Here is a 26321-nt window from a genome sequence, read left to right as displayed (position 1 = left end):
GTGTAATGTGGTGTCTCAACAGCACCAGGAGGGAATTATGCACCTAACTAATGCAAATTACAAATACAATAATCAGCATTGCTAGTTTTGTTTGTAGGCAAAGCACCAATTTTTTAAAACAGTAAAACAAAATTAAAGGACTAAAAAGCATTGGTTTATTTTAGGTAAAGCCATGCAAGCAGCTGAATGAGCTAAAGGAATGGAAATGCCTGGGAGAAGCAGCCTTTTAAAGACAACAGGAGCCTTTTAAAGAAGAATTTTTGCCAACTAGGAGAAGTTGTTGCAAGATCTGATGGAAGCTGAGTGAAGAAGTCTGGGGTTTCTTGTTCCTGTCCCCTCCATGCTTAATTATTCAGTCTCCTCCACTATGCTAAGCCCTGGATTAACTGTATGCTGCATGCAAGGAAGTGATAAAAGCCTTCGGTGTGGAGATGGAAGGAATGAGCAGTTTAAGAGAGAAAACAAGAATCTCATAAAACAATAAAAAGATAAATTAGTAATCAGTAAACTGTCTACCATTTAATAGCCCGACATTACAGATTTACACCAAAGCCTTCTGATAACTCAGGTCTCATGCAATTTCAGGTTTACCCTCAGATTGCTTAACAGTTGGGCATACTCCTCCCCAGCACACTCTCCCCCCAAATCCAGTAGGCAAAGATATAAATCTTGAAAGCATGCAGAGGTCTTCACATTTTTTTGAGGGGGGCTATAAAGGACATTTAAATCTCACATTTAGATGACTGGCAGGAAATGTCACTAGAAAAAGACTTGAGATGTTTCATGACGATGACATCTGTCAGAGCACAGCCTAAGAACCACTGCCCTGGTTTTGATATAGTTTTTAGGATTAGGTAATACTGGATGCCTAACCCTTATCCACAGTAATAACAGGGTAATCTCACCTGAGATTTCTTTTTGTGAATGTGAATATCTCCTCCATCGGAGCGTGTGCACACAGCACATGTCACCACATAATCCAGCTAAAACAGGGCACCAGATAGAGAAATAAAGATTTAGAGTTAGGAAAAACAGAACATTCATGTGCATGAAGAAGAACACATTCTGTCTTAATTTTTTTAGCTGTCTGGCTAAAAAGTAAGACGTTTTGCTATTGCCGTTTTCTTTATTCTCTTCACTCTACTGAAACTCCTATAGTTTTCAAGCCTGTGTTTGCTTATGAACTCAGTAGCACTGAAAACTTTTGCACAGATGCTTGCTGAGATGCACAACCTATGGGCAAAGAAACTCGTGTCAATACTGTTTAACACTAGCTTACTGCTCAGCTGGGGGAAAAAGCATGACACACACACAGAAGCACACTTTAAGGTAGAAATGGAAAAGATGTCCTCCCTTTGAAAATGAAAAAATAGAAACACTAATGAACACAAGCAACACATTAGAGAGGTCAGAAGCCACTAACATAGCCTGCCAAACCACGTGAAAAAACTTGTAAGGAGCAAGCATGACAGCTCTGGACAGCAATGCCCAGTTGTAACAGCATCTCTGAATTCTGACTGTAGCAAATGGATCCTGGTTTTATTCAGCATTAAATAAAGGCAGAAACCACTCTCTGCAGAGAAGTTCTGCAACAAGACTTTTGGAAGGAAGGAGAGAGAATGAAAACAATTTATTTTCCAGGATGCGTGCAATGAGCCAGCAGTCTCTCATTCCGAGATCATAATCAACAAAGCTTTTAAGGGATCTCGAATGACTACAGTAACGTTCAGCTTCCCTAAGCACCAATGTAACATATGAAATAACTTAACAACTTATGAGTTAATTAAAGAAATAATTTGTGCTAACTTCATGTTTCCACCAACAAAAAAAAAGTTTTATTAAAGTTCAGATGTCAAGAGCAGCAAACTCCCAGGGTAATACATAACACCTCTACTGCATTTCCACTTAGCAGCTCCCTCTCTTAGCTGCACCAGTACTGTGAACTTTAACAGAAACGCTGCTTGTCTAACAGTCTCATTCACTCTCAAAAACTATTACACTTGACAAAGCCTTCCATTTTACAAAACTTTGTTACAGAGCATAAAACTCAGCCCAGCTTCACTGGGTATATTTAAAGTTTTTTGAGGAAAGCTATTAGGACTGTACTGAAAAATAATAAACATCTCAGTTTATGTTCATTTTGACTCTGAAAGGCAAAATTAAAACCATGTTTTCTTTCTGTCCTCCAGAAGTGTTCAAATCCCCCAAGCTAGGGAGGAAAGGGGACAGATCAAAGACTTCCCTGAAACCTCTCTAGCATAAATAGCCCATGAAAATTAGATAAGCATCACTGTTACCTTCTGTAGGATGAGGTTCAAGTAGACACTCTCTTCCCAGTCGATGTCAGGGTCGCCCAGGCCAGGAAGCTTCTTAGAATCTCTCCGGTAAACTTCAACTTCTATCTGCTAAGAAAATATCACATCTCCTTGAAAAATATTACCTAAAAGTACCTATATACATACATAAAACTGACACCATAAGCTGCATATTATGTAGCTTCCTGCTGTATTTTTCTGTCAGGATGGGATTTTGTTGACCATGGAAGGTCAGCCCTCGTGGAAGGCTTTGCATGGAAGAAGTGAAGCTGGGGGGACAGGGGATGTGAGGGAGAACAGGTGAGAAAGGCAGGTCTGTGCAGGGGAATCTCAGTTTTGGACAGCAGCTTCATTTATTCCTTATGATGGGTGTGTTTTAGCAAAAATGAAATAAATAAAATTTGCCACCCACACAACGTATATACTTCTTTTAACACAATCCCCTGGAACCAAACACGTCAGCAGACTAATGCTCAACATTGTCTACCAGGTAGCTGGTGCTTGTTCCCAGGTGCAGTGGGAGACTCTGGGAAAACGAAGTCCACTAATATATGCCTCACAGCAGACATTTTGGTAAGTCCTCTTCTAAATGTTTCACACTGTCAGTACTGACTGGACCCCACTACATGCGAGATTCCCAGTGTACTAAAAACAAGCAAATGAAAAAATCACAGATAATCCCAGAGAGCAGAAACAACTCTACCGATGCTAACATATTGAAGCAACTGAGATAAATACAGAACTTGACTTGATGTAATACACAGTAAATAAACAGTAGTTTGACACTTTACAAAAAAAAAAAATCTGCAGCATGGCTTGATCTCTGAACTGGTGTGTAATACAAAATAGGGTGACAAGGAGCACACATAACAGGTGTCAAAGCTATGCACTACCTTGACAGAATACCTGGAAAAGCATTTGTTTTCTCTCTGTTTGTCAAGTATCTTTTTTTTGTTAACACAGTAACATACTTAAACAGATAATTTAAGAAATATCTGGAATATTGTGACCAGTTGACATCATTGCAAACAGGGCAATTCATGAACCTTTTTTTGCTTTGGTTGGGGCAGAGAAAGAAGGGTAGAGCTGATTTGTTAGAAAACAGATTGTCATAAAAGTCAGAATATGTGAATGATATCAAATGGAGTAAGATTAAGCCCTATAGTAACTGTGTATTTATTTCAACTCCTCTGGGAAGCACAAGCTACAGGACCAAAATATAATGAAGAACAGTGAAACAGTACAATATTTCAGGGTTGCCACCAGCATCAGATAACATGAAAGCTGAATGCACTGTTTTCTATTATAACTTTTTTTTACTCACAATTATCTTTTAAAACCGCCTATAGACTCATACATCATCATTCACTTGTTTTCTTTTTATTCCTTCTAAAGCTCCTAACCATTAATTTTTCTATTGGCAATATAATCACACAAACTAATGAGAGTTACTGTAAAAAAAAAACTAAGATGTGAGCAGCTGAGGGAAATAATCTAATTGAAATTAATCTCTCAATAAACAGTGATATTTGCACTTTTGTGCCTAAAAAGCACAGAAACATCACATTTGCAAGATTCCAGAAATACCGTGTGAAACAAAAGCCATCCTGTCTCTGAAGAAAAGCCACAGCAAGAGGACCATGTGAAGACAGGACTAAGTAATCGTAGGGTAAAACTTCAGCTCTACTAACGCCCGGGTGAGACCAAGTGCTCAGCAGACACCAGTTCAGTCTCTTCTGCCTCCATATCCACAGTCCTTACTTTAATCCAGGTAAAGTTTAATCGTCTCTTAACAATAAAGTTTAAACCTCCCTTTGCAGAAGTCAGCCAGTAATTTTTTCTGCTGGGAAATTAATTCACACGCTCAACTACTTCTCCCCAGCACTTACAAAGCCATTGCACAACAACTCTTTCACAGAACTCCCCCCCCCAGCCCTGTCACAGATAACAACAGAAAAAGGGCCCTTCTTTAATAATTTTTTTCCCTATGCACTAATTTAGGGTAGGATTCCCAGGCGGTCCAACCTGTGGGTTAGGGCACAGTGGATCACCGTGAATCACCCCATGGCTGTTCGCGAGGCAAGTGCTTAAGCCACACTGTGTTCTAAAGGAAATTAATTTAGGGAATTTAAGGAATTCATTTTTTTGCTAGGCAATAAACTGCACAAGGTATAGAACTCTGTTCAACAGATCAAACCGTGCAGGACAGGGGCAACCTCATCCCAGAGAGAAAGGAAACAGCAGCAGCCAGAAGCGACAGAGGCAGCACTCATCCGACCCCAGAAAGACAGAAAATGGACTTCCAAATGCTCTCCATGGCGCTGGCATCTGCTCAACATGTTTTGCAGCTCCTGCCCAGGTAAGTGTCAGGGGAACAAACCAGCCCTACCCAACTGTTGTAGAAATTTTCACATAATTGCTGTAGAAGTTCTCATGAACTAAGCAAATAAGAATCAACAGAGATGAAATAGAATTAAGAATAGAATAATTAATAGAAGTCTATCTGAATAAACACAGGTGGCTTTTCACAATCCATGAATATTGTTTTCAAAGCTGCTTTGTATAATCCTGACCTATGACTGAACAAATCATCAGTCAAGCTTAATGAGTAGCTAAGCAGAAGCAGGCCTAGAAGTATGAATTTCTGATGATTCTAGTAAAAAGGATGTATGGTTAACCTTTTTTACCTTAAAAGAATATAGAATACTTAGAAATAAGAATTCATAGAAATAAGGTTCTAAATAGACTTCAGCTATTTCAGGTTAATATTTAGGAGATGTTGGCAGTAGAAACCAGACTCTGGTCAACCCAGATCAAGATGGCATGCTGATCACAGCAAGAACATCAAGGATGGGGTGTTGACCGAAGCTGAAGTGGAACCAGAAGATAAAGATCAGCTGACCAATGGAGAAGAATGGACTTCTGTGGACTCTTGACAAATAAGAAAGAGGAATTGAAATAGTTAGAGGAATTTTAACAGAAGTTCGTGAGAAGTTTGTGATGTAACTACTTATTAGTTTCGATATAAACTGATAGTGAATTTGAGTCAGGTACCATTCACTGCGGTGGTGGTCCAGCTCTGAGTTGCTTCAATAAAGAATCAGCAAACCCAGAGACCCGGACTCTGCCAATTTTCTTTAACACCAGCACTAGGGCTGTAGTTACACCAAGAAGCCAGTGTTTGCTACAGCAGCCAGTGGCTTCGGATGCCTTACTTTCCGCACCATGGAAGAAGGATCTGCCTTATAAAACACAACGAGCCCTTGCCAGGGTGCTATAACAAGAGTATCACCGCCCCCTGCCTGACTGGTAATACGCTTCACTGTGCAGGCACCCAAATTACAAGTCACTTTTGAAAAAATCTCACCCCTTATCTCATAGACACCTCTATCTGCAACATCTGTTTTACTCATCTCTAAACAATTCTTCCAGAAATAGCATCCATAAGGTATCTTGGCATAAAGCAAAGCACTAAATCTGCGTTTGCCAAAACAAACAGCACTTTCCAGGGGCTCAATTTCCCACGCAAGTGCTGTAGCTCACACAAATTAATCTCAGCTACCCTCTACTGCCACAGTGCCGGACAGGTGAAGGTGGCCATGTGACATTACATGAAATAAATCAATAGGCTCTGTTCAACTCATAGCAAATTATCCCATTGTCACCAGCACACTGTGCAGTCTCAGGTGAGGCCAAGGATGTAGGAAAGACTGGGGCTGCCTCCATGCAGACCCTGCAGCCACCTGCTCTGCATTAGCCAATAAAGGAGGCCTCTAAATCAATCATTCAAAAAAATTAAAAAATAAAAAACTCCATACAAAGAACTTTAAACACAGATTTTCACCGTTCCATACAAATTAATCACTATTCTTTAAAATCAGCAATTTAATTTCTTGTCAGGCTGACCTAATTTGTCCGTGTCTCTAGGAAGCCTGCTCAGCATCTGTACCCTTATCGTCCTGGTACTATGTACAAGCAGCACATATGCCAAGAACGTAAAATCAAAACCTGAAGCCTCAGAAAGCCCCGTTACTCAGGCTCCTTATGTGCAAAAGAACTGCAGTTGTAAGATCACATAAATACTGTAGAAGTAGCTACCTTTAACTGCCATCAAGGGATTTTCTTTAACTCCAAATCAAAAAATCAAGGGGTAAGTACTAACCTTTTATATTTCAGTTAATCATTTCAAGTGAATGTAGGCATTTGGGATTAACAGCATGGGAAACGTCCAACTGACATGTTTGCTATTCTGACCTCTAAATGCTCAGACATCAACAAATAGGAGTGCAGTCAAAATGAGTAGGTAAGTCAGTGTTGCCAGTACAACACGGAATCTATCTCAGCAGGGATCTAGGAGACACAGGGTCTTTTTCCAGGTCTGCTGCTGATTCACTTGGCCATGCCTCACCTCTATGCTTGTTTATCTGGCTTTAGATTAGATATGCCTTCCTGCAAGTGTGAAAATTTATTAATAGAACTACATAAATACTAATTATTTATTCGCAGTGAAATCCAAAAGCCAAGCTGGATTTCTCCATTCAAGTCAAGATGATGACCCTTCTACAGTTGCAGCAAGCTGAAATCCACTGTGCCACCTTTATAAAGTTTTCAAAGGGTCGCCGAGCTAAGGCTGTAAAGGAGAATTACATAAACTAGGCTGACCTCCCACGTGTCACAGACATTTCACCCTGTTACTTCTTCACAAAACCCAGTTAATCATGTTTGACTGGACAGTGCCTGGGAAAATACCTTACTTTGAGAACTCGTTCCAATGATTAACCATTCTCTTGGCTGAAAGTCTGCAACTTCATTTAATTCAGCTGCTTTCCTTTTGCCAGCCTCTGGTTCTCATCATGCCTATTTCCACTATATTAAGAAGCTCTTTAATACTCAGTTTTTGAGGGTTTTGTTAATCTTTCAGATAAACCAGACAAAATTCCTTTAGGAGGTCTCATAGAAGGGCAGCTCTGCAGATCCTGTCCTCCTCTTGCATCCTCCCAGTATTTCACCAGTACTGGAGTTTTCTGCTGCTGGCACAGCACTGGTGCACACGCTCTTATTACTCCCTCAGGATTGCACTTTTTCTGCACAGCAACATGACTATATGCTAAATAACTTGCATTCTGTGCCTTGCCTATCCTTTCCAGAGCCTGCGTGCACTCCTGACGCTAAAGTATTGAACTACACTAATAAATGGATCCACATTTCCCAGGGATCTGGCTGCGCAGTCAGATGGTCATGCCCTCATCATAATTTATGCAGCACCAATGTGCATCATCTGCAAATCTGAATCCACTGTAATTTTATGATCCCAGTCGCCAGTCCTTGCAGAGTCCCCCTACAAACACCTCCAACTGACATTGTTTCCCCTTTCGCCCGCTCCATTTTGCCACTCCTGCTACCCACAACCCCCACCATCATCCTGCTTTTCCTCAGCCCGTTTCTTTTCCATGCGTGGCAAATGTTCTGGCTACCTTCTGACACAGCTCTCACATACTAGTCAAGCTATGGTCCATCTCTAGGACTTCATGGGCTTCTGTGCTGCAATGCCTGTGCCTACTCTGGAGTGACACCAGAGGTGCTGGAGAGCCCCACAGCTACTCTTGCCTGCAGTACTCCCACCCACAGCACGCATTATTACTGAAACTGTTGTCAACAGCTATTATCTGCACAAAAGGAACATCCTAAGTGCAAAGCAGCAAAGCATCTATTAATACTGATATATTTTATTCATAGAAATAAGCCTTTCAGAGATGTATATATATTGTGGACTGGTTATCTTTACAAAAGAACTCAAGTCATACAAAATCACAGATCTTGTACTGGAAGCCAATACAACGCATATGTTAGTTGTATAGTTACAGAGAGATGGAACATTTTTAACATAAAATCCAGAAAAAAGTATCTGAGATCGCAGTCTAGGTTTAAAATCTTTGTGATAAACTAGGTACTTTTTCCACCACGCCTATTTGCTCCCCAAAACTTCCCGCATATGATTTACCTTTTTAATTGGTATTAATAATATGAACACTAGGACATTTAGCATCTCCCCGAAAAAAAAAACCCTCACTCAGGAGAGCATTAATTCTATATAGTTCCCAAGGCATTACAGCTGTTTGATGAGACCCCCGTGAACTGAAAACCACCTTGCTTGCACAGCTTAGTGCACAAGCCTTTGAAAAACTCCTGAAAAGAAACCTACAATCAAAATCAATACAGGCTGTCAGCTGGGCAACACGGAAAGAATGGCGTAATAAGAACAGGGTTTACAAGAAGCACTATTTTGTGGGCATTCAGAAGCTATCCAAAAAAAAGCAGATTCTGGTTTTCTGTTAAAAAGAAGTTTAATGGGATAACAGGTCTATCTAGTAGTAGTACCACTTTTTAGGTTTTCAGACCTCATTCACTAAAAACAGTAAAGGGGAAGGGGTTGAACATGAAAAGGGAGAGGAAGAAGATACAGTGAACAAAATTCAAGGCTTTATCCACAATACAAGTTTGGCAAGGAAATACTCCTGTCTCCAGAGCCAGCTGCAACAGAGATGGAAATTCGCTTTTCAGGATTTTACATTGACAGATTTGGTTCAAAAGATCAGGAAAAAAAAACAGCAAAAGAAAAAAATTTATTTCAAAAACTGGTCCATCTTCTACAAAACCAGAATTATCCCCCAGCACGTGCTCACCAGTGCACAGTTTTAAAAGCCCCCATCACACAGTACATCCAACTATTTTGAAGCCTACTGGCTTTCAACATTAGAAGCATCTTTTTAACATTTATCCAAGTATTTACTCTTGCTGGACTTCCCTGTGGCAAAAAGGTATAATTCCAAAATGGTATCTTAAATACTAACCAAATTAAATGATCTTTCTAAATACGCTGACCAAAGGAACTAATGTCCTTCTCTCCCATCTTCAGATTCAATCCCTAACACAGTCCTAGTTTGTTCTGCTCTTTTCTTGTGCATTATCTGCCAGCCACTTGTTTTACTTCCTCTCACTTTAACAATCTCTCTTCAGCACTGAGTTACCTTTAAGTAAATGGTGTAACCCACATGGACATTAACAGAGCAAATTGGTATTACCAGCCGCATAGCACGCCTCCATTTTCTAGACAACACTTTACTCTTGGACACCTAATATTTTGTACCTCCACGGGCACTTATTTAAGCACCTAATCACACAGCAGGGATTTTTTTGTGGCATCCTGTCCCCTCACCCCTGCAGTAGGAAACCAGATTGCGTTGCTACCAGTACCTGCGTAGCTGCAACAGCACAAGCCTGCAACTCGAGCTGTTAGGCTTTCTTGTTCCATTTAATCAGCTTCACATGCAGCAGCACCATCACCACCACAGCATGAAGCTGGAAGCAAGTTGTTGTTTCACAGTCATACCCCATCCAGACCCTCTCTAAGCAGTGTTGGTTCTCCAGGACACAAGGCATCAGAAGAGCCCATCTGTGCAGGTGTGATACTCAGCTGCTTTCACATCAGACTCCTATGTAATTGATCCATACCAGTCTTCACAATGCACAAGACATTTGGTTATAAATTTGGACTGTGAAAGAAGATACGTTTTACCAGTATAAACAATCACAATAAAATTTTTCTCTTGGGGAATAAAAGATGTCTTCAAGAAAGTCAGAGAAAATAGTTAAAGCACAACAAAGAAGTGGTGCTAAATGCCAAAAACCAGCCATCAAGCAATGTCAGGACAAAAATAAATTATAGTTAACTATAACTGCAATGTTAATATAAATTGTAGGTATATTCCCAAGCTGGGCAGAACATTAAAACCCCTTTTCTTTCTGGATCCTTTAAAACACATACAAGTAACTTGAAACACTTCATACAGCACCAATAGTGCTCTTGTAGCAAGACAGTTTATGGATGTGAAGGCAGAAGAATTTGTGATTACAGCAGCTTTTTATTAGAACCAATTGGTTAGAGGGCAAAAACAAACTTTGGGGCATAAGCAGTCATCTTTGGCTCCTTTCACCACAAAAACTCATCTATTTTTCCCCAACCTACACAAAGACATCAATTCTCACTCCTAAACCTCATCTCTCCAGTAACTTGAAAATATAGTACCTTCAATGGATTCTCAAAACCCAATATACTTGTGGATTTCTGCATCATCTCCATGACTAAGGTCACCAAGGCCATCATCAATACAAATGCATTTTGGAGGCAGCAATCAAGCTGTGACAAGCTACTAGAATGCTTAGAAGAGTCCTAAAAAAGGCATTAAGAGAAAAATCCAGGTCCTCTGACAGAAGTGGACCTCCATTAGAATGCAAATGGTAAAGGGCATTGGCTTTCTATGTTTTACTTTTCACTGTAGCCTGAAACACTTCAAATCCCAGTGGGCTTGCTCCTAACACTGTCAACTAAAAGAAAAAAAATGCATGCACACCCCCTTATAACTTTCAGAATGTTATTTAATTTAAAGATGTAGCAACCAGTTTTGAATGACCCTCACAGATGTTTCAAGCTAATTTAATAATGGGAAAAAGGAAGGGTTATATTGATTCCTGCATCTAAAAAAAACACCAAACCAATAAGCTCCATGACCCTGATTTAATGCAGAGCACTCTACCCTGGTCTGAACATTTTATGGTATTTTTACCAGCCGGTGTCAGGTCTGAGATTAGCAGATATTAGAAAGTAGATTCAGTCTGAGCCAACGCTAGCCAGTACCAGAAGAGGGTTTGTATGCAGTGATTCCTGTTCATCTTGTTCTTGGGAGGAGGTGGAAGTAATTCATAAAAAAAGGAAACATGGAAAATAAGACTGCTGCCTGAAACCCAGCAGCAATATAGATCTGTGTGACAAATGCTGAAATCTTTGCAATGTCTCTGGCTTTAGCACCCCCTTCAGCTCATTGGAGTAAGGTTGGCTATACAGAGACTGACCTGCCAAAACGTGTCCAAACTTCCCCTGCAGCGTGGAGCTGCCATTACAGCAGTGTTCGCCTCTTTGGGCAAAAACTCCCCACCCCCAGACCACTGAGATGCAGGGTCACTCCTTGCTTTCTTGTCTACCTACCAGAACGTATCAACAACACAATACAACTCAGAAGAAAATACAGTATCCTAGGAGCTGCCATGACTCTTGGGCACAGAAATAGGGCATTTTTTCAGAACAAGAAATCACTACAAATGGCATGGAGGTCACTCCTCTAATCTCCAAGGACTCTGGCCTCATGTGTATTTAACAAGCTGGAAGAAGTCGCAATAACACAGACCTGTATATGAAGCAGTGTTTTTGTGTTTTGTAACAGGCTGCCAAGCATCACTGTAGAATATACACCCAATAAGACAACATGAACCAATCTGACCAAGTCACCCATGAAAATCCATCTGCTCACTCATCCGCTCAGCATCGACAGACCTGTCTCTATTAAATAGGAAGGAAATCAAAGGAGTCTGGTATTTTCTGGAGCATGCACAGAAGCCCTATTGGAAGGGTGCGCCCCCAGTCCCATCACATAGAGAAGCTGCAGAAGGGACAATGACATTGACAACAGATTATGTTATAAGCCTTGCCTAAAATATTTATATCCAAGATAATATTTAAAAGGGGACAACTGTATTTAACAATGCAACAATGTACTAAAATGAAAAAGAAAGATTCTTTCAGATGTCATATGGAGTTTTCTTCTTAGGATTATGGCTACTGTAATTTTCACTGGCAGTAACTGTAAAGGAAAATGAGAAGGAAGCCCTTCAAAACAAAATTCCAATTCCCTTTTCCCGTATACTATTAATTATTTAGAAGTTGCACCTGATCCTCCTGGAACACACCCTGGAGCCCATATAGAGGCAGCATAATGCCCAGTAGCTATGGCAACTTGACACCCCCCTTAGCTATAAAGTTGAAACAAAGCCCATTGCAATAAAGGGACTGTATGCTGTTTTGTGCAAGTGGCAAAGTTCAGCTACAGAGAAGAACATCCCCTTTCTAAAAATTTGCTTCAATATTAATTAATTAGAATTCTCTCCCCTCAACAACTTTGATATAATCAAAAGCCAAACCAATAGAAAGAGCAGTAAATGATCTAAAAAGCTGACTCTAATTTCTAGTGTCTCTGGATAAATCAGAACAGCAAGAAGATATCTCAAACTCCAGTATCTTGCAGAGGCTCCTTCAAAGGTCCAAATGGGACAAGCTGTGTGCCCAACAGCAGTTGCTCATCTTTGCCGTGATGCAATTACTCAGGAGAATCTATTGAAGGCCCTTTTCCATTTCTTGGCATGAGAAATGCTGGGTGACCGTAACTTCTGCTACTCATTCATGACCTGCAGGCAAGAAAATGTGCAGCCCAGAACATCCCAAAATGCAGTACTTATGCCCTGCCTCTGCCAACACCATGCTGACATTTAGCTTCAACATTCAGCTTAGAAGATTTACTGCAAATGCTACACGTCTTTGTAAGCAAGGACATCGGAGGGTGTTTGCAGGTAGAGTAAGAGCCTTGGTGAATGGCAGCAGATTATCCTCTTTCATCACCCAAGTTGCAGGATGGCCGATGACACATGAAAGGTGTTGCTGCAACAGACACCGTTCCTACTCCAGCCTGTACTAATCAGGCACTGGTGCTTCACAGGCAGCTACCAGCAAACACGCTTTTTCAATTGAAATGTAAACAAACGATTCACTCTGTTTTGTCACGCTTATCTGTAAATGGGAGACCCATTCAAGCCAAAATCATCCAGACTAGGTTGCAAGAATAGCTGCAATAATTCCTGTCCTGAAGGAGCTGTGTTAGTTTAAATATGCAGCTGAACTTGTTGCAAAATTTCTTCTCCCTTCCCATCCTCTTCCCCACATCTCATGTGTGTGTTTAGGACTTCACAACAGCAGCAATCATCTCATGTGAATGTGGGAATACAAGACAGATGCCATCTTAGAGCAAACTGGCTATATGCATAGAAAGCTGTAGGGTTACTGACGTAATGGTGCATATAATGGGGGGAAAAAACCACAACATCGCATTTAAGAAAATGGGACTTACATAACTGAGTTCCTTCCTCCTCCCAGACATCTTTCAAACGTGTTGGCCAACTTCAGGCAAACTTGACAGAGGCCTCGTGGATCGTATCATTGTGCTAATCAGCAGACACCCTCACGTCACTACTACTGCTGAAAAAGGGCGAGGGAAGCTCATTTTTTTTCTGACTTCTCAGCCACCATTTGCCATGAACCACCCACAGTGCCAGCTACCTTTTGCATTGGTAGCAATAAAAAAAACAAAAAAAGACAGAAAAAGACCACACAGGGTAAAGGCATGGGACACTGCTGGAGGGACACTGGGGACAGAGCAGGGAGATGAGGGGCTGTACTTTGGAGGGGCCCAGGAAATACTGCAGGAATGGAGTCGCAGCAGACAAGAAGAGAAGCAGGATTAGTAGAGGTGGATTTTTACAAGAGATCAGACACATCCATAGGCCTGGCTCTATTATCCTGCAACTCACCAAACAGTTTATTTTTATATCTCACGGGAAAGAAATTCTTGCCCACTGAAGGGAATGGCAAAATTCTCAGCAACTTCAGAGAAGCTGGGATTTCACCTCAAGATTTTTCCAAGCATTTGTAACTTCCACACGCATACCTCGAGGTAAATTTGACATTGGTGTATTTACAACAGTCTAGATTGAAATGTTTAAAACCAGGCAAACCACTGTAACTACGATCAGATTCCAAAGAGGAATAATTACATATAACATTCATTACTATGAAGATTCATCACACAGGACCTTTTCTTTCAGACTAAAGTAATTTGCTGGATTTATAGACCTATTTGCAGTCCTATCATTAAAAGCCACAGACCTTGTAAGGTTTATTAGTCTTCATGTAAGAAATACATAAAGCAACAGTAATGATTATAAATAAAGTAATGAATGCTGGGGAAGCTAAAAAGAAAACATCTGATTGTATAAAACATTTCTGTTTGGTACAAAAACATAAAAGGAAGTAAAATATCGCATTATAAAAATTTAATTTATATTTTGTTGTCACTTAAAGGCTCCACTTGCAAATATGAAACTGGACAGATACTTTCGGGAAAGACAGACTTTACAAGGAGAATCATTAGCATGGTTTGCATGATACCTACTATTATTTTTTTATTCCTGAGGATTGATACTAGTTAAGAAGGTTAAAACAGGCAGCGATTTCACCACACTTGATAAGGTTTGGCATGGTTCCCAATCACCTAAGTTAAGCTTTTATCAGGTAAAGAGCTGGAAGTATGCTTTCTTTTTACAGTTAATTTGGGATTTTAAAGAGAGTAAGATGAGTAGGCTGATTTTCTGCCTTCTAACAATCAAACAGGACTTAAATCCTTAAGGGAATATGATGATCATGAACTAGGTGGCTTGGGAACTTTTTTGTGTGCTAACCAAGGGAGAAAGCCTCACACACCTGTGAAGGAGAGCAAAGCAGGGCTCTGCGGTGCCTTGCCACAGAGGTGTTTTCACTGTAGGGCTTAAGTGATTTGTGAGACACTAGATAAAGGGAAGGGAGGATAGGAAAAAAAAAAGGATCATCTTAATTCCTAAAGACAATTCTCCTGCCACGTATTTTTCTGTGCCCTGTTTCGTTCCTTTTAAAAATTCTGAAGATTTCCAGTACTTCTGCCCAAGATTGTTCCTTGAACAAAGTTGTAAGCAAGATATGCTAAAATCCTAACCTTGCACCACTTCATTACACAACCCTCTCATGCCTTCCACAGACTAATGTGCAGTGACGCTGCAAGGCTCAGTCTGGGGAGAACAGAGGAGATGGTACCCACAGACCAGTTGACTCATTGCCTGGTCACTGAACAAGTTCAGTTTCAGTCCAAGCTTGAAAACAGTAAAGTCAACTCACACGTAACCTTTATTCTCCCCCAGTTCCTTTCTTCTTGATACTCAGTTCTGCAAAGCTATTCTCACTACCCACTTGGGTTTCAGTGCTGCTATAATTCCTCACAACTTAATCTTTCTCCTGTCATTTATCGATCTGGTTGCAGCTGACGGCTTAATGGCATAAGACTCCCCTAAAGTCAACATTTCAGTTTACCTTAGCGTGAGAAGTGCTCGGATTTGTGAAGTCCAGCCCCTGAAATGCAAGGCTAATTACACTGCTCATCATTCCAACCCCTTTCAGAAAGGATGAGGCATCACTGCAAACATCACCCAACTTCCATCTGTTGGCATCCTCTCCTTCCACTCAACTGTGCTTTTGGGGGAAGAACAGACTTTGGCATATGACTAGGTCTGAACTGAAAAGTAAACTTTAAAGTCAGACCCCATTTATCTCTAGTGAGACAAGAGTAAAAGGCACATGGGGCAATTTATAGCATCACTTAACAGCTAGAAACAGCAGCTTCCTACCTCTTGAAAGACAGAAAACACCCTCCTGTAACCTTTGCATTTCACCAATCTGTAGCAAAAAATATGGTTTGCCCTTCTCATTTGAGGGCACACACCAAACACTAGTTTTTCAGATCCAGCACTGCCTTGAAATTGTGTTTTCTCAATGAATTCTCATTTTCTTTCTTCATTATTATGTTAAGTTTATAGCTCAATATTAAAGAAATCATCTTAAAATTAATTATAGCTCTTGCAAAAGTAACTCTTAATCACAAGGAATTCCTACCAAACATATTCTGTCTTCTTCCTTTCAATGAGCACAAGACATTCTGCCTCCATTTAGCCCGCACCCAGAGCTAAACAATAACCAGTTGTTCCATCACCCAATGTCCCCTCCCCAACTGAGAAAGGGAATTGGGAAAAGGAGGGAGACTCGTGGGTTGAAATTTAAACAGATTTAATAAAATAAGAAAACCAGTATCAATACTAATACAAAAGACACAGAGTTATACTCAGCCCATAGAGTGGTGGCAAGTCTCTCCAGGGATCACAACGAAGGGAGAACAAGGGAGGGCAAGGGAGGAGAGCAAACAGCCCCAGCCCCTCAGCAAGCTTTTCAATTTATAGTGAACCTGACGTTAATGTTACAGAGTACAGCTGTGGGCCAGCCTGGGTCAGCTGCCCTGGATTTCACTGCTAATGGCCTTGATCACAATACCACAGCTGGCTACAAACTGAAAGCAAATGTAACAGAAAACTGATTCTATAATTTTATCCCTGCAAAACCAGGACACATTCCTTCTGGATCTGCAAGTCACAGTCACAGAAAACAAAGATTTAACAAGCCTACATTTCTAATTGTTTCCAGTATCTGCATATTGTACATGAAAAAGCAGAATCTAAAGCAATAAGAACTAGTAATTTATAAGACTGAGAAAAGCTAATGGGACCCACAGAGTTAAAAGTTGACTTAAACCAACCATAATTGAAGTTACTTATGTGAAAAGAAACCAAAAAGTCTAGTTTTGTCTTTGTAATTCTAGCAATAGCAGAAGAGGTATAAAAGATTAAAAATAAGAAAAGTGCAAGTTGTTCAAATTACTGGAACAGTCTGAATGCTTGATGATGCTCATCAAACAGAGGGAAAGCAACAACATGTAAATCATGAGACACACAAGGTGTGGAAACTGTTTTCCCCCAGCATAGCTCTGGCACTAAGAAAGCCGCTGTAACCGTGGCTGTGCAAGACAAGGCTGGGAGTTAAAACATGCTGATCAGTATCAGCAAGGCAAGAAATCACTGTATCTGAGATACTGACAAAGTAATCCTAGCTGCTACCTGACACTTGTGCTCTGTGAATCGCGTCAACTTTCATTCCCCAATTCAAACGCTCCATAAATCTGCTAAATCAGCTTTTAAAAATTAAAGGGATAGATATGCGTATGACTATTTCAGCACTATCAAATGTGGCCCCAGACCACAGAGTAACCAATATTTTCAGATGTAACAGGTTGCTCACTGTTACCTTATTCCTGTAGCATTATTTCCCAGCCTTCCTGAATTCCTCTCCAGAAAAGCATGAGTGCCTGAAGCAACACACAGTGTGCCTCCTGCAGAATATAGTCAGCAAAATAAGGGAAGGCAGGCTACATCAGTAACAAAGGCAGCAGACAAAGACATGGGAGAAATAAGATTACAGAATGTTAATAAATCATTGTATTTCAAACTATCTCTTTTGGATGTGGAAATGCATAAACTGGGTTACTGACCAGAAAACGGGGGGAGAGGGAACCACTAACAGATAAACTAGACATTTAAGTTCTAATTGCTAGTGTTATTAGAGACTTGATTGTGATATTTCAGAGCTTCAATTCAATTGCATATTAATTTCAACATTGAAAAAAGACATTTTCATACCTCTAATGAGCAAGCTGACACTGTGTAACCCATGGATCAAACACACTAAATGCTCTGCTGAACTAGCAGCCTGATGAGGCTTTCAGGATGCTCCAAGCAGACACTTTCACCTTTTCCAGGGTGCGAAGCCAAGCCTAGCAGTGCTCTTCCATCCCTCAACCCCCACCCCCAGTGACTCAGATATGCCACATTTGCGATACTGAATTATTCATTACAATTCTATCAGATAGAGGAACTGGGTCTGGGCTTCTTTTCTTCCCAATGAAGTTTCTTTCTCTCTGCTGCAGAGAATAGAGCACTTTCTCAGCCACATCACTCAGAGCTGCCACATTTCAGTGCAATTCTTATTAAATTCACTTCTGATCCTGGCTTTCTTGTCATCCTATTTGACTGCTTAAGGACAGTTCTTCAGAGACTGGAAGCAATAAAAAGCAGTTCATTAAAACTGAGTCTGGAGTTTACACCTATGACACCACAAGGATATTTCAGCCGCATGCTCACTTTGCCTCAGACATGAATTTACTCTAGAAGTAGGACAGAATATGAAAACATCTTCACCCCAAATGCTCACTAGGCTGCCACGTATCTCACAAGCATATTCCAGGTCACAGATGGCCGGATCCAGTTCTGTGTGGGAATGAGATGTTTTGTCACACCAGTGACATTATTCTTCTCTTTGTTTTTGCCAAGTAGTCTGTCACAGCATACATAGGAAACAAAGGTGGTCTTGCAAAAGATGCACCATGAGCAGAGGCTATCAAGTAGCAGCTCCTTTATGTTCATTTATTGATAGAACCAAATATCAGCAAAATAGCATGAGAAAGCACAGGAATTTCTGAGGAGAACTGTAAAAGAAAAGCCAAATCTTTGCATTTAAGATGTTGAGCTCCTTACAGAAAATCATAATATCAGTCTGATAATGCCAGTGTTCTTTTTTCATGTTTCAAAAAGAGAGCAATGTGTTTATCCTGTCCTCTTCTGCAGAAGCCACTGTTCCTACTCACTGCAACACCTCCACTAACTTTGCACAGCAGAAGAGTTCATACAGAACAGCTGTCTCTCCATACTGACTTGCACATGTTGCAAGTGTCATTTGTTCCCACATACTATCCATGTACAAGGAGAGAATTTATTTGGCAAAAAACCGATGCATTTGTTGGCCATTTGTTTCGCTGTTGCATTCAGATGGTGATGTGGAACTGCCACAAAGTATACCCAAACAGGTCTTCCAAAGATATCCTGGTTGCTTACAATGTTCAAAAAAAAGGCACCGCTCTAAAAGGTACAACAGAGACAGTGACGTAAGATTTTTAAAACTTGCATTTCTGCTAGATGCTGAGTTCAGGTTGTCGAATCTTCCAGCCTGAGAGATGGTGACAGTGAATTAGAGATTCAGCTACGAAAATTCTGTGATTTTCAGTGGAACTCATGTGCCTAAAGTCATTTAGCTTTGGAAACTAACCTGTCTCCCACCAGAGCCAATATTTGTTGTGTCACAGGTCCAGATGCACATAAAGGTGTAGACCATGGCTCCTGTTCAGTTCTGTTTCTGAAACTGCAGCCACAACACCAGTAGCTCAAGCTTTTGGAGACTTAACAGCCGGAATGACTACCCCATACATTTGGCAGCAACTCTACTCCTCCACATTTGTAGGATGCTGAAGAAAACAGGACCTACTCCAAAATCCAGGCAAGCTCAGAACATATACCAACAGCGTCTTAAATTTATCTTTCTTATTGCTTTGCCCTATAAATACAGCACCCTTTTCAGGTGAAAAAGCATGATGCAAGGCTAAAGGGGTTAATACAACCTAGCTTTGCCGGTCAATCACTGAGGTTTTACCTTAGTTTCCCTACTCAGCAGTTGTCTCTCTCAAGAGCAGTTGTCTCTCTTAAGACCACACTAGCATCTTCTGCAGCCTCATAAGAAAATAAAGCTTATCTCTACAGAAAGATTAGAAGCTTGAGGCTGTAACAAAGCATAATCCTTTATAAATGCCTTTTGCACTGGAAAGAGCCATATATATTAAATCTTGATCTAATACCATTTTGAAATCACAATCCCAAGCCCAACCACTTTAAACTTCTAAAGCTGTAGGTTTTGGCAATGTACGGGACCCTTTGTAAGTGAGCATCAGGGCTTACATTTTCCAGCAGGTCACATCAGCTGGTGAGGCAGCAGTGAAGGGGTTTTTTTGAGTCTTGACTTAACAGTGCATAAAGAGCGATAAATCAAAGGGATTCCACCTTAAAAATGCCTACTAAATCCCTTAACCTTGAGAAGAGCTATGCACCACAGTGCCCTGCCTGCACAGATCCTGACAGATGGGGTCTGTGGTGTTGCTTAAAGACACTGAGAGAAGTATCTTCAAAACTTGGCAAGAGAAACAGCAAGAGTGTTACTGTGACATGCCAAGGAAACATGGAGCTGAATGTAATTCTCTAGGATCCAATAGTCTGTGTAATGGATATAGCCCAGAATTTGATATGGCAGTTCTGCCCTGGCATAGACCATATTTTAATATGGTCTAACAGCTTAATTGCCGTTTCACCTGTACATGCGCAGTTTAGAAATTGTTGGAGTGGAAAAGAGAAGCAAATGGAAAGTCACTTAGACTAGGCGGTCTACGAAGTAGATAATTTAAAAGGCCTTTTAAAATGAAATTTAAGATCATAGAGAAGTTTACCATCATCACCTACTGATACACCAAATTGTGAGATTTATTACTTCAAGCTGTTGTGACTAAACTGCACCCAAAGCCCTTCTCATTCAGCCTTAAAATTGAACAAAACCTGTAATCTTGACCCTATCAGGTTTTTTCCGCTTATCTATTACACTTCAACTTAAAATCCAATGTTATTGATGAGACTCTTTAGCACCAGTAAGCACAGAAAAAACTCCACAAGCAGGAATGGCTTTTTAATCACACAGGACAGCCATAAAAACCTGAAAAGCATTTGATAAATCGACACTTGTTTCTCGCTGACATGAATCATCACACCATGGCATGCAAATGATGTGAACATGCCGCGTAAGCTCATCATCTCAGAAAACAAACATCACCATTGTCAGCATTCAGACAAACAGCCCCTCCCCGCTCAATCCGTTTTTGTTGTTGTTGTCATCAGTCCTACAGAAGATTACTGTGCTCAAAGCTGTGCAGATCTTATTTTCATGAATATAAACTAATGCTCTGAGATATCACAGGACAACGATTCACCTCACGCATCTCCGCCAGCGTTCTTCAGACAAAACCTACGATCGCCACGCAAATCCAAAGCACGTATATACCGTCTACAGAAGAACCACAATGAACTTGCTTCGCTGTATACCCAAGGTACAAAGAGACCCACTTCTACAGTTACCTAATAGTCAACTTCTGCATGGCCCATGGAGAAATCATCACCAGACCATTTGGCACAGCCTGGGCACAAGACAGGAGCCACAGTACAGCTCTAGTTCTAGCCCTTCATGGTCCCGAACAATTCTGAACCTCTCCCCTTTATCTGCCCTTCCAGTCTACCTCTGGGGATGTAAATGAGAATACACAGTTTGGTGGGTGGCAGGGATGCTTGAAGTTATATTTGGCTTCTATAAGGATCAGTCTGTAGCTTCTTCCCCTTTTAATGACATGACTGGTATTTTGACACCATCTTTCACGAAAGAATAGCCACAGCTACAAAGTAAAATAAAAAACTGTCTAGTCTTAATTCAAAGAGTAGGGGTAGTTGTTTGGTGTCTCACTGCACAGGACGGGCTCAAAAATTAGATACAAGAAGAGTTGGAACTGCAAAGCAGTCAGCTAAAACCAAACAAGAGGAGAGCTGCACAGAAACCAAAGAATTACCAGACTACAAAGTTTCACAAAGCATCTGAAGTACTTCTAAGTCACAGGAAAGGTTTATTTCTCAGAGGCTGAGCAAAATGCAAACAGTCACGAGGGAGTTATAAAATACTGTCTGTGCTATAATGTAGACTACCCATCTTAGTTGTTACGGCAAGCGATTCACTAATGCTGTTTTTGTAATAACTACCCCTTATGAAACCCCCTCACAAATAAAAATTATTTATGATGCTTTTAGGAGGTTTAAATAAAGCTCTGAGAGCAAATGCAAGGGTTTATTTCACAGTCTCCTCTCCATGAGAGGTTCAAACACTTTAAACTGATTAATACGTTCAACAGAGATTGATCAGGGGTCTGTGAAGGAATTTAAGCGACCAGGCTTCCTCTGAGGTTCACCTTCCTTGTTGGAAAGGACAAGAGGGTTAAACAATCCATGCTTTTATTAGGCTGAACAAAGCCACAATATTGTTTGATGTGAAACAGGAATGCATTTATAGACATTTAAACGATGATTAGGATGGAAGTTTTCTCCAAAAGTCTTAAAGTTCCAAGTATGCTGGCTGAAGGCTACTAAACCACTAATCTGACAGAGAAAGAACAATATTTTGCCATCTTCTCCTTAGTGGTTGTCATGATAGAACTTGGAGGCGTGGGGGTAAGGGAGAAGATAATTCTGCCCGTTTCCTGTAGCTCCAACAAAAACATGGGAGAATCTTCTGGGATCCTTTTCTCAAGGGAGCTGACAACTATGGTTCTTTATGTCACCACGTTTAAATCCAGAGAACTCTGGTATACCTGGTTAAAAACACTCTCGCATACATCATGCGCATGTATCTGTCATTCAACAGCAATGTAAATTATTTACATATGTCAGGAAGTTAATCCCAGTCTTTTCTTCCTCCACTTATCGTCCTGCTTTTGATCCTCTGCAGCCATCTCCTTAATACGCAATAAAGCCATCATTTCTCTTGCTGCTGTTTCCCCCACCTAAGATGAAAACTGCCATGAAATGCTCAGAAGTTTCTCAAAACTCTAATGGGAAAATACCTGTGCAGCAGCACTAGGCTACCTGATTATGTGTTTTCAAGAAACAGTACTTCTATATGAGGGCATATTGTCTTAAATGTAGACTATGAGAATACAGTCGTTTCTTCACTGTTTGTCACTACTGTATCCCAGCTCCAGGAGGCTGCATGTATTCTGCTACTGAGTACCCAATAGGTGTTCATTCCTGATACTCTGGTATCTCAGGAAGAGTTCTTCTAGAAATACCAGAGTGACCATCTTCCTCCTCCTTTTTTCCTCCCTTTCTACAGATTTAAACTTTCAATTTATAAAGTATCACCATTGAAAAGCAAAACAAAAATCAGCATGAACAGCCTCCCTTTCCTCCTAAATGAAGGCTGACCAACAAAAAAAGCTTCCCAAAAAAGCATGCAAACTCTCTGATCTCCTCAAGTCTGTGACAGTGAAGCTCACTTATACTGCTGCTGATGTTTACAGCATTAACCACAGTATTTCTCTACGGGCCAATTTTGCCCATAGAACTTCTTAGGGTGGGCAGAGCTGCAGATTCCTTATCCTTGGTTTGTAGTTCTTCAGATGTGTCAGATAATCCAGAACACCAAATCCCATGTTACCTCAAATTTCCCAGATTAAAATATATCACTACTCACCTTTTTCCCCTCTGTACTATCACCACTGGCATAGGACAGTTTTCGACGGACATAGAAGAGCATATCATCTTGCCGGGGGGCCCATTTCTCCATAAAATATGTTGAAAACATCCAAGTCCAGAACACAATACGGTCATCTTTGAAACACCCTAAAAGGCAAAAAAGAAATGAGAAATAAGAGTTGTGGAATTAGCATGTCACATTTGTTTGTGCTTAATATGACAACCAAAGTCTTTGCTACATATGGTGCAGTTGAGCCCAACTGGATCAGAAATACTCTTGCACAGCTCAGAGTAAGTTTTTCTACAGTGTACAGCACAGCTGCCGTTCGGCACAAACCCACAACCTGTCTTTGGCTATCGTCAACCAAAACCACTTTCTGGCAACTAATCTGCCCCTGGGCACAACAAACACAGATCAGGGCCCATGAGTACACTCTGGCTATGCTGTGCCATGGAGAAGGACAGGACCAGCGCACTGAGCGAGAATACATCAAAGGAGCACCCAAGGAGTAATTTCAAAGGCATGTAGTACCAATATATGTTCCAGTTAATGACGTGAAGCCATCAGCTGCCAACAGGTTTTATTATATGCTCTCAGGGAGTATAGCCAATCCTTCAGAAACTAGCAGCTGATACCTTCCTTAAATCGATACACAGGAACAAGAATGTACCCATGCACAGGCAACTGTAACTCATCCTCTCTCTGACAAGAAACAAAACCCAGCTCTTCCTCAAGGAAACAAAGAGTTTTCAAGTCCTGAATCACAATTAAACAAGAAAAAGCAGGGGAAGAAGGGGAAAAATGGGAAGAGGAAGATGCAACAAAGTCATGTTCAAGGAGACAAATTGCATCAGCATCAGCAATAGCATGGCAGTTGGCCTCTCACCAGGAAAAGGAGGCACAGTAAAGGTGACATCACATTTTGTGAAATTCTTCAAAGCACTTAACTGTAATAAAACAGCAAAAGGTGCTGCATCTCTTCTGTGCTGTAATGTTTGCACACTGTTAAAGACCAAAATTTATACAGAGAAGGAGAGAAGCCACTACTGTGCCCGGTGACAAGGTAGCTGAATTTCTCCACTGCTCCTCAGTCCTACTGGAGGCTCCTCTGATGGAGTAATTGCATCCCTTCCCTGAAGCCTTACTGAGAGATCACTGTGCTATTAGCCAGAGTCTAGCTGTTATAAAACCTGTGAAGAGAGAAACACTAAAAAATTATATTGCTGAGAAACAGCAAAAATCTGAAATGGATGATGGATGGTAGTGTGATGTACAAGACAGCGAGACAGGTGGGGGGGTGCGTATGTACGCACATGCAGCTGACAACTTGTCCTTCAGAACATCTAGCCTTTACAGTAGCTCATTTCCCTAAAAGCTATACATAGGTACCAGGTTGGTACATACGTCACTCCCCAGCCCTTGGCTGCCATTCAGGTTGGTGTGTTTCCCTCCCATCAGTACACTGCATGTCTGAAATAGTTCTGCAGAGAGAAGAATCTTGCATGGGACAGAAATGACATTTATTTATAGCGATACCCGGATTATACTTTAGAAGATTTTCCAGTCAATTGCCAAGAAAGCTGACACACACCATAACAATGAGCACGATTTTTCTTAGACACTGGTGGCTAACTTTAGGGCTTCATAAAGCAAGCAATCAGTCTTTTAATCCACAAGTGTAACTCAGCACATTTTTCCACTTCATTGTGTGTGCAATATTTGCAAGAAAAATCTTTCTTCCAATCTTTAATTAACTGTGGTGGGCAGGAGATTACACTTTCAAATTTTTTAGCAGACAAATGGGTGATTGAAATCAAAATCTTAGGTCTCTCCAACTAAATCCAAAAGTAATATTGAAGACAAAATTAAATTCCACTGATGGACTGTGCACAGATTATGTTAATCAGCATCAAGTAGGATGGTATTTGAAAATATGTATATAGATGATTATATTTAAAAAAAAAAAAACAATGAAAAGGCTGAGAGAGAACAGAAAAAGGCCAAGGTAGTTAGTTCCCAATGCAGGTGAATGCCAGGCCACGCTGCAATTACTTTACTTGCATGACTGCAGTGAAGTCATTTCAATTACTTAAGGCAGCATAGCAAACTGTGCAATTGTGAATAAAATCTGCAACGCACTTAAGTACTATCCATTTTTTCCAGAGAAGAAAGGGAAACAAGCACTGGAGAGATCAGATATGGGATGCTAGGCATCTGCACCATCTGGGCACAGGTGAACAAGACTGTATGGCAAACAGCTGTATCTGACAGCCTGCCACATAAGAGTGGATTCAAATGTGTTCAGACTCCCAAAACCAGGCTGAGAAAGGACAGGATTGTCATCAGTCAGTATATTCACAAATAAACACTGATAAGAGAAAAAGAACTATTCAGGTTTAAGGATATACTGCTGACACAAGGACAAAAGGCTCTAAACTATGCACCAACACATACGTAGGCTGGAAATTGGAAGCCAATTCCTAAGCATTCAAGCCATGAAGTTCAGAAGCAGCCCTCTCAGTTGGAATAGTGAAGGCAAAAATCCATACAGCTATAAAGATAGAGCTGAACTTGGTTAAAAAGGTTCATGTGGTACCAGTGACAGCCGAGGACACTATCACCCAGTCCCACCTCTATAATTAGCAAAGAGTAGAAAACAGGGCATGCATTCATCATGATTCATTAATGGTCTCAAAGAAACTTATTAAATCTCATGCTCTTTGAGTACCTGAATTCCCAGGCTTAATTAAATGGGGAGCGGGGAGGAAAGAGGGAAAGACAATTGCCCTGAGTTCATCTGAAGTTCTAGGAAAAACAAAGGAAAAAGAAAAAAAGAATCTATATTCTATAAGAATCATCTCTGGAAAAGTTCTAGTGTTCGGAAGTACACCACTTTGGTTTTGCTTCAAAAATGAGTAAACAAAATAACCCTAGCCAAGCTACTCCTAAGTTTATATAAGAATGTTTTTCTATCGGGGGGAAATATTTTTCCCTTATAAAGCAAATATCAAGTTATCTAAACCCAGCATTATAAATAAGGGTTAAACCACTTTTAGATTCTGGCAGTACCTGCAAAAATCTTGAGAAGCTGTCATATGAGCTGCTTACACTATCAGATACGTTTTATGCAATAAAGCACACAAGTTAATATGCTCTTCTGAACTATTTAGGGGTGGTTATAACAGAGCATTAATACATGCAGAAGAACAGCA

General features: G+C 40.6%; 1 protein-coding gene across 4 annotated transcripts in view; it reads right to left on the bottom strand.

Moving 5' to 3' along the window:
- The window catches only part of KIAA0930 (KIAA0930 ortholog), a 76605-nt gene that overhangs the window by 19480 nt on the left and 30804 nt on the right, over positions 1-26321 (bottom strand). For 3 of the 4 annotated variants that reach the window (XR_011048268.1, XR_011048267.1, XM_068402115.1), the window contains exons 2-4: positions 23107-23255; positions 2298-2405; positions 906-983 (exon numbers count right to left, since the gene is read on the bottom strand). Coding sequence is in view for 2 of the 4 variants with exons in the window: in XM_068402115.1 (XP_068258216.1) it covers positions 906-983; positions 2298-2405; positions 23107-23255 (335 nt within the window). In the remaining 2 variants the exon portion in view is untranslated. The remainder of the gene's footprint in view (positions 1-905; positions 984-2297; positions 2406-23106; positions 23256-26321) is intronic. The other variant, XM_068402116.1, reaches the window with a different exon arrangement.

The sequence above is a fragment of the Nyctibius grandis genome, chromosome 5 (assembly GCF_013368605.1).
Source record: "Nyctibius grandis isolate bNycGra1 chromosome 5, bNycGra1.pri, whole genome shotgun sequence".
Classification (NCBI taxonomy): domain Eukaryota; kingdom Metazoa; phylum Chordata; class Aves; order Nyctibiiformes; family Nyctibiidae; genus Nyctibius; species Nyctibius grandis.
The sequence above is the reverse complement of the archived record's forward strand: the minus strand, read 5'-3'. Positions and strand labels throughout refer to the sequence as shown.